At 38.5% G+C, this 14,567-nt stretch overlaps 2 protein-coding genes across 2 annotated transcripts in view; both read left to right on the forward strand.

The window, feature by feature from the left end:
- Nucleotides 1-3,372: 3,372 nt before the first annotated feature.
- On the forward strand, nucleotides 3,373-5,311 carry LOC109426228 (histone acetyltransferase type B catalytic subunit). The gene is made up of 4 exons (XM_019701686.3): nucleotides 3,373-3,535; nucleotides 3,693-3,953; nucleotides 4,095-5,033; nucleotides 5,095-5,311. Exons 2-4 carry the CDS (start codon nucleotides 3,717-3,719, stop codon nucleotides 5,149-5,151), a joined length of 1,233 nt encoding a protein of 410 aa, XP_019557231.3. The 5' UTR covers nucleotides 3,373-3,535; nucleotides 3,693-3,716; the 3' UTR covers nucleotides 5,152-5,311.
- A 140-nt stretch (nucleotides 5,312-5,451) lies between these two features.
- Nucleotides 5,452-14,567, forward strand: part of LOC109424046 (katanin p60 ATPase-containing subunit A1) — a 116,882-nt gene continuing 107,766 nt past the window's right edge. Inside the window, exon 1 of the mRNA XM_062860104.1 lies at nucleotides 5,452-6,114. Within this exon, the coding sequence (XP_062716088.1) occupies nucleotides 6,029-6,114 (86 nt within the window). The 5' untranslated portion in view covers nucleotides 5,452-6,028. The remainder of the gene's footprint in view (nucleotides 6,115-14,567) is intronic.

A 14,567-nucleotide genomic window follows, 5' to 3' on the forward strand; every position in this document is an offset into this window, starting at 1 on the left:
GACTGAGCTCGACATTTTTCGCACTGGGATTTCAAAAATGTTCCTATCTGACATACACGGTGAAAAAAAATCACTCAAAGTATGTGTTATAAGCTAGGGACGAGACAAAAGGCTAAAATAATAAAAATTATATATTTTCAACTACGGTTAATAAAAACGTCAAAAAATGAGTAAATATGTACTCTTGAACCATATATTGTGGTTTAAAACAAGAATCCCGATAGGACTTTAGGAGCCTATTGTAGAAAGAGCGAGCTTTTCATTCGCACCACCACAATATTTGATGAAAGTCGGAAATCAAAACAAAAACATATTACATAAAAAGTCAATTTTTTGTCGTCAAATTTTACTCATTTTTTGATCTAGAAGTTGCTATTTTCCATTGGTAATGGCTTCTATTATCATCAATCTCGATGCCCACGGCGACAGACACCGGATTGACCAGCTAACAAAAAATCCGGAAGATTGCCAGCCGGAGGCATAGCAAGAGCTCCTCAAATTTATCACATAAGTTGTTCGTACAAGGGATAGTCACTCTACACAGTGTGCCTTGGGCACACCGGGTACACCAGTGGCACCGGCTGGCACAGATTCGCATAATAAATATGCTATAAAAGGACGACTTTTGGGTCGTAGCAATCGTCGATTTGTTTTTGTGTACTGTCAATTCAACGGAATGTATTTACAATAAGTGCAAAAGTTTTTTTTTTTGTAAATTATTCCTAAATTCCAATTAAACAAATCCCTTTTGTTTCAGATCGATAACTGCTGCAGAAGCTGCTGTGATTTTAATCGAAAGTTTGTCAACGAAATATAATGTGGATGTGTTTTTACAAGAAGCGATAAATACAATTTTCTTCCATGAGCCCTACCAACAATGTCTCAAAATATATTTATCGAAAATTGCCGGTGTCCTTAGAATTTTAGCATCGATAATAATGATCACAACTTTGCTGCTCTTAAGAACCTGTTTATTCTTTCCCAGGGAGCTCATATGTACCGATACTCACGTCGTCAAATTAAATGAAATTTCATGAAAATTAAATTTTAATCAAATCCTCCATCAGACATAATTACCGAAATTCCTCCAGGTTTTTTTCTCTAATTTCACTGAAATGTCCCCCAAAACCAAGCACAAAACTACTTAAAATTACATCCCGGATCCATTCCAGAATTTCAATGGAAATATTTACTTCCGGAATCACAGACATTTATACCCACCCGACATTTTAGATTCCCACCAGAGTGTTTCCAATGTAGATAGCATTCATTTTTAAAGAATTTCAATCCTAATGCAAAATGTTCTCTTCGAAGTTGTAAAAAATATCCAGAGAATATTTTCGTTGACATTCTCAGGAATAAGCAAAAACAATGAAGTACTATAAACACCGACGAACCGACGTGACAGTGGCGATTCAAAAGTGTCCCCCCCAAATTTAACGGTCGACCACCGAAGCGAGCGATCGCTTCTGTCAAATCAGCGCAGACGCGAACCGTTTCCTATATAAACACACGGGGGTTCGGTGTCGAGCTATCAAATCATCGCGAGCCGTTATAGAGGTGGCGATAGTTTTCGGCTATTTTTCATCATGGCGTCGCGGACAACAAATTTGAATTTATTTGTTCTAGCTGTCACGTCGGTTCGTCGGTGCTATAAATTCTACGCTTGCTAAGAAAATAATGCCAGTGCGGCGTCGCTTCTTTATAGCAGCTACCATAATACATTTTGAAGCCTCGGCACCTCAGCATCTCGGCACACTAGGGCACACCAGAGCACACTGGTAGGCACATTGAAAAAAAAAGTTGGCACAAATGAAGTGTGTAGAGTGACTACCCCTTGTGTTCGTAAGTAAATACCAGGCCCCTGGCATGAATGAAATATATCGTAGCCAACATCTAACTGCCTTAGCATAGCATAGCATAGCATGAATACTTGCACAAATCTTGGATGGAGTTGCAAAGTTGAATATTTCCATTGATATTGCTGATGTCGCTACTATCTACAATGCCATAGATTCACTCAGCTCCACACACCTGGCCAAGTCCTTGCAAGCATTTATAAATCCCTTCATCAACTTAGAAAGAGCCCAGAACTGAAGCATCTTCCAATAGATGAAAGGATGTTGAAAATAGCGAATTTTCAACTTATATGCAGTTATAAAGTAAATATACTGAAGTAGAATTATTTATAAATAAATAATATTGAAAAGATCTCACCAATTGTTGTGGGGTTTTTGTGGTTCAATGCCGATCATCTAATTGCCTTGATTAATGTTCTTCTCTGTAAAGAACAACACAATACTCAGCAAAGAACAACACAATACTCCGTAGCCAACATCTAACTGCCTTATACTCATATTCGTGCAAATTAAAACGAGCGTGTAATCAACAAACGCAGTTTTTGTTTGATGTTGTGAGCCATACACGAAATCACATTCACAATGCGTGTTTGTTGGGTTGCTTTATTCAACTAATCGCATGCTCCTCTTACCGTACATTAATATTAAAGCGAGTTTGACGTGTTTTGTGATCATAACAGGTGGAAAAAATGATTCCAAAAACTGATCAACAACCCAAAATAAACGTTAAACAAAAAAATGTTGATGTTTTCGCATTTGACAGTGGGCGCTATTTATTAGCGCCCAGGACATCCTGTCTACCATGATTCCAATGCATTGATATAGGCCGTGTCAGAGGCCTGGTAAATACCTACCGGATCTAAGCGCATCTGAAAGATAATTTAGATTTTCTTTTCAAAAAGTGCTCGTTTGTTTCTCTACGATGCGGAATTCGATATGAAAAAGTGAAAAAAAGTGCATGATGCCTTAGATCCGGTAGGTACTTACGAACAACTTCGGCACCAACATTTCAAAAGGGCGTAACTGCATTTGGAAGTAATACCTTCTTTCAAAGCTGTAGGACGTACTGCCTCCCTTACACTCAACCACCGTGGTTGTCGGAAAGAGGAGAGTTTTTCCCATCTGGTACTTGTTGTGAAAAACATAGAAATCATAACAGGAGGAGGAGCTCTTGCTATGCCTCCGGAGAGCGATCTTCCAGATTATTTGTTAGCTTGCCAATCCGATGTCTGTCGGCGTGGGCATCAAGAATGATGATAATGGAAGCCATTGCAAATGGAAAATAGTAACTTCTAGAGCAAAATTTGAGTAAAATTTGACGACAAAAAATTGACTTTTTATGTAAACAAACGATTTCCTCCTTATCTCACCAAGCGCCTCTACAATTGGGGGTGATCTGGATTAGCCTTCCTTTTACTTACCTTGCTGCCACCTATATATGATAATAAGAAAGTGCTGTGCGCCAAGCGAGCCCTTCAAGGCCCACACAGAAATCTGGCAACACAGTTCTCCACCAAGCTGTCATTGAAAAATCAACACTCGATGACCTTTGTGCGCGAATTTTTGTTTGGTGTCGCAATTTTAAAAAAGATTGTTATAAGTGATTTTTCTGGGACTTCGTACATGTTTTAATCTAATAACGAGCTGATCTGATCAGATTCAACTTCCAACATACGGTAAGTCTGCAAATGGAATGTTTCAATACTAAACCGCAGCAAAACGATCGGGCTGCCGTCGGTCGGGGTTGAGGTTACGGAGTCCCAAACAAAATTTGGCGCAATTTTACGAATTTTACTGACGGATTATTCCGGCCGCATCTTTCGCCCCAAACAGGAACGTCGGCATCGCAGTCGCAAAATGACCGCTATTTCCAGTTTGCAAAACTTTGTTACCGATGCGCTCGAGTGCACTCGGTTCCGGCTGATTCGGGATGAGGCCGATTTCGAGGACGAGTCGGTCGTGTTCCACCCGGAGATGGCTCACCAGATTTTCGGGGAACAGGAAAGCATCTTCGGGTACCGGGATCTGCAGATTGACGTGTGCTTTGCGGCCAGCTCTTTGGATATTTATTTTAACATAAAATATTCGAAGAAGGTAAGTGAGGTTTTAGGGACGAAATGCAGGGTAGTTTTGCTGATAGTGGATATCTTAGGTTTTTGTCGAGTACAATCTTTCTATGCTCTGATACGAATTCTGACCACTTCATTCTAATCTAACTTTGCATTATTTGCGCAGGTTGATGATGTTTGCTCCGAAGGAGTCAAAGCCGACGACGTGGAAAAAGCTCTCGCTGAAATTGTGGAAGATGGCTGCTATTACACCAATCTGGAGGAATACAAGAAAGTGGTGAAGGTTAAAACCGATTCGTTCAAGCCGTTCGGAGAGAAGGTCGATGAGTTCCAAATCAGTGCCGGGACTTCGGACGGCGCCACCAGAACGTTCGAGGTTTACGTCAGTGACGTCAACGATAAAGAATTCCTGAAGTACCATTCGAGACTGGAGTCTTTTTCCTTCTGGTTTATCGATGCTTTCAGCCGGGTCGAACACGATCCCTTGTGGCTGTTCTTCATGGTCTATGAGAAATACTCAAACAACAATAATGAGACTCGTTATGCTACAGCAGCGTATTTCACCGTTTATCAGTATTTCTCGTATCCGCAATTCATCAGGCCTCGGGTCAGTCAGATCCTGGTGCTGCCTCCATTCCAGAAATTGGGCATTGCTTCCCACTTGATCGAGGATACGATTTTCAAGTACTTTGTACCGAAGGAAAACGTCGCCGATATTACCTACGAACAACCGACCGACGTCGTCCAGCACATCCGATCGGTGGCAGATGCCAAGCGCTGTATGGTCCTGCCGTCGTTCGCCAAGGAACAGCTGCTGGCCGGGTTCTCAAAGAGCATGCTCCGCGATGCCAAGGAAAAGTTCAAGATCAACCCCAAGCAGTGCCGGGTTATTTACGAGATTCTCCGGTTGGGCGTGACCGATCTTAAGAACGAAGTCGAGTACCGAAAGTACAGGGTGGAGGTGAAGAAACGGTTGAATTTGAACGATAGCAAGAATCGCCGGGAGCTGATGCGGCTGCAGAAGAAGGGAGTTGATGTGAGTGGAGCTTTCAGTATTCTCCCGTCCCTGGAAGATCGAATGGAACAACTTCATGCTGGTTACAAGGTACATTTCTTGTTTTCTTGAAATGATTTAATTGATAAAATTTCTATACATTAAATTACAGGAAGTGGAACAAGTCTATCATCAGGTGTTGAAGAAAATTCAATCCATTCGGGAGTAAGCACAGTGCAGTCATGCACCCCACATGCATCTCTCTTCCTTCCGAGGAGTCTATCACATCTCACCTGTTTCGTATATTTTAAGGGTCTTTTGTTTTAATTTTCAAATTTGTAGCTCCTAACTCTATGTTATGCGTAAATAAAACTCAACTGTACTGATAATTACCTTCAGTTTCATTATTTAGTTACCAGCAATTCTTTGTAATCTTCTTCTACTTCATTCTGGCATAACGTCTCGGGTGGACAGGGCCTGTTCCTGCATTTGATGTTTATTAGTCGGTGCATATTCAGTACGTTTTTATTGTGAAAGACCAATGTCACCTTTGCTACAACAAAATAGGGGATACCGGGGCAACACACGATTCCGGTACGTTGTGCGTTGTCTTACGTTTGTGATCGTTTAGTCTGTGCAACATTTGGTTGAAGACGGTGTGGTTTCTTTTTAAAATTTATCTTTCGTCGACCGGCTTCGAGCGCGATGTCGCCCATCAACAGAACAATCTCGAACATTTTTATATGTGTTATCCCATTCGTATTTTAAATGATAATTTCCGGAAACATGTAGACTACGGTAATTGGTTGAATGCAACATGATAACTTGTTGACTCGTCATAAATAGTTGTCATGATAACCTTCTACACAAACGTGTCTCTCACAATTCCTATCTGCTGCGGTTCGCCACCACAAACTAGATCCATTGCAGACAATGTTCTGACTTACGTTCATCGATATGTGATAATTTAGAATAAAATGTGTGTTTTTAGCATAACAGTTTTATAAAAATACCTATGTATACTTAAAATTTATCATTCATGTTGAAACTACTGTTGAATACTAGTTAACGTTTGTTTCGTTGAAGGTGTTTCAAAAAAAATAATAATGTTTCTTTCATCAATACCATCGCTGCCGTCAATCCTCAGCAGTTTCACCGACGACAATTCCGTAATTATACGAAGGACACTATGGTAAGTACAATAACCTATCCACACTTATGTAGCCCTCGGAGTCCACATGTTTCTCTAATAATAATGTGTAAGATGTGAAGGTCGATCACATATCGATTACATTCCCCCATAGAAGAATAGGCAGGATGGAAATCGTTTTCGATTTCCAATCTGCCCGCCCACCATATGGAAATAATACACGAGTGTAGAATTTCACCTCCTCCCGAAAAAGAACCTCAAAAGTGTGTCAAGGTCTCGGTGGCGGTGCGGTGTCCTCCTGTCTCGATGATTATCCTTTTTTAGTGGCTGGTCACTTTCGATCTTATTTACCAAGGCTGGTCAGTGACTGTTGCTTGCTGGATGATTGTGCAAATTGGTAAAGGAGGTATATAGCACAGGTGAGAAGCAATTTAGAATCCATTTCCTGCTCAAACAAAAAAAAAATGCTATTCATTTTACTTAAGATGAGTTGTGCGTGGTGTTTGCAGATTTACAGTACAATGATAGCATATTCTCTGTAGAGGCCCGTTTGAGTTTCGGGTAGAATTTTCGTTCACAAAAGTAGGGCAGTTCAGGTATTTGTGACAGACCACAACACAATACAATACAATACAATACAATACAATACAATACAATACAATACAATACAATACAATACAATACAATACAATACAATACAATACAATACAATACAATACAATACAATACAATACAATACAATACAATACAATACAATACAATACAATACAATACAATACAATACAATACAATACAATACAATACAATACAATACAATACAATACAATACAATACAATACAATACAATACAATACAATACAATACAATACAATACAATACAATACAATACAATACAATACAATACAATACAATACAATACAATACAATACAATACAATACAATACAATACAATACAATACAATACAATACAATACAATACAATACAATACAATACAATACAATACAATACAATACAATACAATACAATACAATACAATACAATACAATACAATACAATACAATACAATACAATACAATACAATACAATACAATACAATACAATACAATACAATACAATACAATACAATACAATACAATACAATACAATACAATACAATACAATACAATACAATACAATACAATACAATACAATACAATACAATACAATACAATACAATACAATACAATACAATACAATACAATACAATACAATACAATACAATACAATACAATACAATACAATACAATACAATACAATACAATACAATACAATACAATACAATACAATACAATACAATACAATACAATACAATACAATACAATACAATACAATACAATACAATACAATACAATACAATACAATACAATACAATACAATACAATACAATACAATACAATACAATACAATACAATACAATACAATACAATACAATACAATACAATACAATACAATACAATACAATACAATACAATACAATACAATACAATACAATACAATACAATACAATACAATACAATACAATACAATACAATACAATACAATACAATACAATACAATACAATACAATACAATACAATACAATACAATACAATACAATACAATACAATACAATACAATACAATACAATACAATACAATACAATACAATACAATACAATACAATACAATACAATACAATACAATACAATACAATACAATACAATACAATACAATACAATACAATACAATACAATACAATACAATACAATACAATACAATACAATACAATACAATACAATACAATACAATACAATACAATACAATACAATACAATACAATACAATACAATACAATACAATACAATACAATACAATACAATACAATACAATACAATACAATACAATACAATACAATACAATACAATACAATACAATACAATACAATACAATACAATACAATACAATACAATACAATACAATACAATACAATACAATACAATACAATACAATACAATACAATACAATACAATACAATACAATACAATACAATACAATACAATACAATACAATACAATACAATACAATACAATACAATACAATACAATACAATACAATACAATACAATACAATACAATACAATACAATACAATACAATACAATACAATACAATACAATACAATACAATACAATACAATACAATACAATACAATACAATACAATACAATACAATACAATACAATACAATACAATACAATACAATACAATACAATACAATACAATACAATACAATACAATACAATACAATACAATACAATACAATACAATACAATACAATACAATACAATACAATACAATACAATACAATACAATACAATACAATACAATACAATACAATACAATACAATACAATACAATACAATACAATACAATACAATACAATACAATACAATACAATACAATACAATACAATACAATACAATACAATACAATACAATACAATACAATACAATACAATACAATACAATACAATACAATACAATACAATACAATACAATACAATACAATACAATACAATACAATACAATACAATACAATACAATACAATACAATACAATACAATACAATACAATACAATACAATACAATACAATACAATACAATACAATACAATACAATACAATACAATACAATACAATACAATACAATACAATACAATACAATACATGGGGTTGTTTGCGCAGCAGCTTCACTCCTCATTGCACAGTGGTCCACGAACCAGATTTACGAGGAAAGATGCATGCAGCGCCTTCAAATGATATTTTAGACAAATATGATCTTCTACAAAGTTGTTCCTAATAATAAGGCCCTCCTTCCAATGAATATGAAAATTAGGGTGGTCCATATTTTCACAGAAATTGGAAATCAAACTTTCTTATTTGCAAGAGTAGCTATATACATTCTTCGGAAAAGTTGAAGATCTATCAATTTTGAGCAAGTTTGCTGAAGACAGTTTTTATTTATTTATTTTTTTTTATTTATTTATTATTTATTTTCACTTCATTAAACTTTTTTTTTTACAAATTCAAAAACCTTAGCAGAGATTTGTTTCACTTACAGCTGCGATTAATCGTTTACTTTTCAAGGAAATTATTACAAGTATTTAATTATTCTACAAAGGGAAAAATTTACAAAAAAAAAACCTGCATTCAGCTTTTATTATTTCCTAATTCCTACAACTAACGTGTCACAGATTTATCTGGGGGAAGATGGCAACAATAAGTGGATTATTTGACATTTCGCAAGATAATCTGAATTTTGCTGATGATATCTCTACAAAGCTAAATATTGTGTCGATTTCAGCTATTTCGTGTAGTTCTTCTGTTGGATACCAAGGACTTAAATCTAACATCATTTTCAGGAGCTTGTTCTGCTTAATTTGCAGTCGTCGAAGGTGGGACAACGCACACTTTTCCCATATTGGGCACCCGTATGTGAGAACAGGCCTGAATACGCATTTATAGAGAAGAAGCTTGTTGGCTATCTGAAGCGATGATCTACGATGAATCAGCGAGTACAGAGAACGGGATAAGCAGTTGACTTTGTTGATTGCGCGGTTTATGTGCTTATCAAACAGAAGCTTCTTGTCCAGAGTCAGTCCCAGATACTCAACTTCCTCCTTCCAGGGAACTGTCGATCCGTTGACGGTTATTTCTGAGGTCGGAAGGTATCTCGGTGAACGTCTTCGGGGACAGTTTTTATGTAGCTTTAAAATTGACTGATCTAGAGATATTTTTCTAAATTTCTTAGGGTGATTAAAAAAAAAACCGGTTTTCTGGCTCTAACTTTTTCAGTTTCAATTTTTTATCAAAGTCTCCTAGAAACACTTGTAGAGCATTTGAAAACGCGTCGTTTCGTGCGCTGAGACGATCATTATCTCTTTTGGTTTAAAAGTTATGAGCGTTTTTCTTCAAAAACTATAATTTATTCAAAAGGCGATATTACAGGTTGGGGCAAAGATACAGAAAATATCTTTTTCCAGCATTCAAAAGAAAAAAATATTGCTACAAAACATATAAAAAATTAGAGAGGTGTTATTTTTGTAACTCAAGAAAAAAATAGTAGAAAAGTGCCTATTTGTTCTAGAAAATCGTCAATATCTTTTGAACGGAATGACGTAGCAACATTCTCAGCGCACGAAAATGTGCGTTTTTGGAAGCTCTAAAAGTGGTTCTTTGACGACTTTGATGAGAAATTTGAAATGAAAAAGATAAATGAAAAATTGAAACTGAAAAAGTTAGAGCCAGAAAACCGGTTTTTATTGAATCACCCTAAGCAATTTAGAAAACTATCTCTAGATCAGTCTATTTTAAAGCTACATAAAAACTGTCTTCAGCAAACTTGCTCAAAATTGATAGATCTACAACTTTTCCGAAGAATGTATATAGGGTAGAAGCTTCAGTTTTGGCCAGTCCGGAGTTTTGGCCATAGTGTGGTATTGAGCCTGTTGCGATCTAAATCGGCGTAATTTATTTTTTACTAGTAGATCCTAATACAATATGATGATTACAGCTGTGAAAACCATACATTTTGATTAAAAACAGGAAGAAAAATATATATTTCCTTAAAAGATCAGCTCCCATATATCTATTTTGGCCAGGGTGCTTCTAATTTGGCCACTCCCATAAGAAATACACGTGATTGGCCAAAATAGAAACCAAACTTAAGAATATGGCCAAAACTGCGGCAGTGCTTCTATTTTGGCCAGTGCCACTTTTAATACAAAAATCAAGTATTGGCTTGATTTCTGCATTTTTCCTTCAAAATATAGATTGAAACCTTTCATTTGACCCATTGGTTGTTTTCATAGGAATATTGGTTATTTTTATAAAAATGATTTCCCTTAGACTGGCCAAAACCGATGCCCGCACCCTAGCTATTCTTGCAAATAAGAAAATTTGGTTTCCAATTTCTGTGAAAATATGGACCACCGTAATTTTCATGTACATTTGAAAGAGGGCCTTATTATGCCTCTCAAGAAAAATCATAATATGGCGATTATTTGCCTCTGGTTTCTGATATAAGCGCGACAGTCACTAATCATAACAGCGTCACCAGGTTTAAAAGTACATAATTCCATTATATGGGGTTTGACAGCAAGAACACTCATTCCACTGAGCCACTCTTGCCGTTCGTCACAAATACATTCAAAAACATCTGTCACTTCGCGAAACCCACGTGCTTTTGTTTTGGGCGGCAACACTTTTTCTTTTGTTTTGCCTCGCGACTGTCATGCGGCGGTATGCCTTGCGAGCGTACGACCGCCGCAGTACTCTAATAAAAGATAAGCGTGACAATATTATTAGGAACAACTTTGTAGAAGATCATATTTGTCTAAAATATCATTTGAAGGCGTTGCATGCATCTTTCCTCGTAAATCTGGTTCATGGACCATTGTGCATTGGCTTTACGCCCGCAAAATCTAAGGACCTCAAGTAGTCTCTTATTAGACTTCTTGAGTCAATAATGGTGGCCAGGCAGGACCACGAGATAATCGTGGCAAATGCGGCAGTGATGAAATCCGTGAAGTCAAAGGTTCCGAAGTCTACCCAGACGGAGGCCTTCGATTTTGCGGGTAGCCCCAAAAGTGTGGCGAATGCTATCCCAAGAAATAGAGAATCTCTATCTGATAGTTGAATAACAGTTTCTTAAGCTGAAGTTTTCTGAAGAATTGTTTGTTCAACTTTTAAGCAGCTAAAATGTTTGCTGGGTATTGCTTACGACAAGAAAAAGTAGAAGCTTGCCATAAGGTGACGAGCTCTACCAGATGGCACCCGCAAGGCTAGGCGACTGTTAAATCCATAAGGTCAGTAGCAGAGCCGGCAAGTCTGACCCCAGCAAGGCGTCCCGGAAGGACGGGAAGGATGGGCCTGGAAAAAACCGGCCGGCGTTGATCGAAGGGAGCAGGGGGTTGCGTCTTCAGTAATCACATGTTAGAGTGGATAGGGGTAGGGCTCCCCCTGGACCAAAGTAGAGCGGAAGAAAAAGAAGAAGAAACCGCAGGATATGCAGAAGCGTAGGGATACCATGCCTAGGAAACGTAGGAGGGCAAGTGCCAAACGTGATAAGGGCGACACGCTCGTCATCAAGACTGAACAGTTCAAGTACTCGAAAGTCTTAGAGGCGATGAGGAGCGACGCCAAGCTTGTAGATCTGAGAGCCAACGTACTCGTACAGGTGAAATGATCCTCGAGCTCAAGCGCGTCAAGAAACGCAAAGGCGCCGTCTACAAAAGTCTGGCGGAAGAGATCCTTGGCGAGGGTGTTTCGGTCAGGGCTCTTACAGCGGAGGCGACTCTCTGAAGGTAAAACACCTAGACGAGATCACTGACACGGAAGCGCTCGCCACTAAACTGCGGCAACAGTGCGAGGTGCAGGTGTACCACACTTACAGCGATCATTTGGCGGTTCGCTACAATATTGACTACAAGAACAGTATGCAGAACGAACACGACCTGATCCGTCTGGGTAGTAATGTTACGATAGACGGGGATACATTCGAGGTGGTGGAGGAATTCATCTACCTCGGATCCTTACTGACGGCTGACAACAACGTGAGCCGTGAAATTCGGAGGCGCATCATCAGTGGAAGTCGGGCCTACTACGGGCTCCAGAAGAAACTGGGATCTATAAAGATTCACCCACGCACCAAATGCACCATGGACAAAACGCTTATAAGACCGGTGGTCCTCTACGGGCACGAGACATGCACCATGCTCGAGAAGGACGCGTGCTAAGGACGATCTTCGGCGGTGTGCAGGAGAACGGTGTGTGGCGGGAAGGATGAACCACGAGCTCGCTGCACTTTACGGCGAACCCAGCATCCAGAAGGTGGCCAAAGCCGGAAGGATACGATGGGCAGGGCATGTTGCAAGAATGCCGGACAACAACCCTGCAAAGCTGGTGTTTGCAACTGATCCGGTTGGTACAAGAAGGCGTGGAGCGCAGAGAGCACGATGGGCAGACCAGGTGGAGCGTGACCTGGCGAGCATTGGGCGCGACCGAGGATGGAGAGCGGCAGCCACAAACCGAGTATTGTGGCGTACTATTGTTGATTATGTCTTGTCCTTAATGTGAATATTGAACAAATAAACACAGAGAAACAGACGCAATACTTGGAACAAAATTCATTGAAAAACATCGTCACGAAAACGAAATCGCCCAATGCTAAACGTACTGTGTTTGGCCGGGCCATCACTAGGTGGCGGAAGTGAGCAAACATCAAACAGGAGCAAAAACGATGCCAGCGCCGCGAGTGGTCAATCGACCTACTACTGAATATTTGAATCAACCGTTAAATAGGTGATCGATGGGAAGCGATGAGAGTGTGACGTCTGTTTCTCTGTGAAATAAATGTATGTAACAACAGCATGCAGCGGGTGGAGGAAGAGGAGACTTTGCCAAAGCCAAGCCCTCGTAGATGGAAGACATGATACTATCAACGACGAGGTATTTAGGGAGACGATTCACCATGAGATAAGAGCAAGCAAAAATGCCTGCTTTGAGGGCCTCTGTAAGAGTATCAATGCAATTCCGTGGGGTGATGCCTATGTTGGAAGCTATAGTCCACCATAGCCATGAAGGCCATAGCGAGGCTAGCTCCGTCGATGATTGTTTCTTAATTACAATGAAAAAAGAACGCAAGACACCTTTCAACAAACTAGACGGCTGCCGACTGACATAAAGTCTTCAACAGGTTATGGGCCAAGACCTGCTTCCACTGCGATAGCATCGACGCACTCGATCAGTCCATACAGCCTATTTCACACAATAGCAATGCAGTTTCTTCACACAATCCGTACCCGAAAGTTGACCATTAAAGATGTGAAAAGTATCCGAGTTTGTTTCGTGTTTCTTCATCGTCACGCAAGCCCCGGGAAGGGTGTTGTCCGGTAGATATAGTGTACCCTGTCCACTGCATAAAATCTTCAACAGCCTACAGGATCGTGATGACCAAGACAAGGGGTGTAATGGTTCCTACAGGGCAGAGCAGTCTCCAGAGATGTTGGAGCAGGATCCTCGTCGGTGACCCTCCCCTCATCGCCAGCCCCAGTCCCCAGCGGTCCTACTAAAGGAAGCCAAGGACTAGGATCACGACGCGGAAAGAGCCCCTCGATGATCTGCACCAACATTTATGCAGACTGATCTGTGGGAGCCATTAGACCGCTTGTCTAAAAATTCCTCCAGGAACTCTGCTTGGAATTCGTTCAGGAATTCTTCTAGGAACTCATACAGGAGTTCCTACTGGAATTGTTAAGGAATTCCCTCTTGAGATTGCTTCTAGGATGCATCCTGGTTTTCTTCAGGAACTGCTACATGGATTTTCTAGGAGTTCCCCCATGTTTTTTCTTAGGATTCTTTTAGGATTTTCGAAGAATTCCTTCTGCTATTTATTCAATTCTTCCTCATGGGATTTTTTTTCC

This window comes from Aedes albopictus, chromosome 3, assembly GCF_035046485.1.
Source record: "Aedes albopictus strain Foshan chromosome 3, AalbF5, whole genome shotgun sequence".
In the NCBI taxonomy this organism is placed as follows: domain Eukaryota; kingdom Metazoa; phylum Arthropoda; class Insecta; order Diptera; family Culicidae; genus Aedes; species Aedes albopictus.

Coding starts and splice junctions, on each gene's coding strand:
- LOC109426228 (XM_019701686.3), top strand. CDS start 3,717: ATGACCGCTATTTCCAGTTTGCAAAACTTTGTTACCGATGCGCTCGAG. Junction 3,954..4,094: donor ACATAAAATATTCGAAGAAG/GTAAGTGAGGTT, acceptor TTATTTGCGCAG/GTTGATGATGTTTGCTCCGA. Junction 5,034..5,094: donor AACTTCATGCTGGTTACAAG/GTACATTTCTTG, acceptor ATTAAATTACAG/GAAGTGGAACAAGTCTATCA.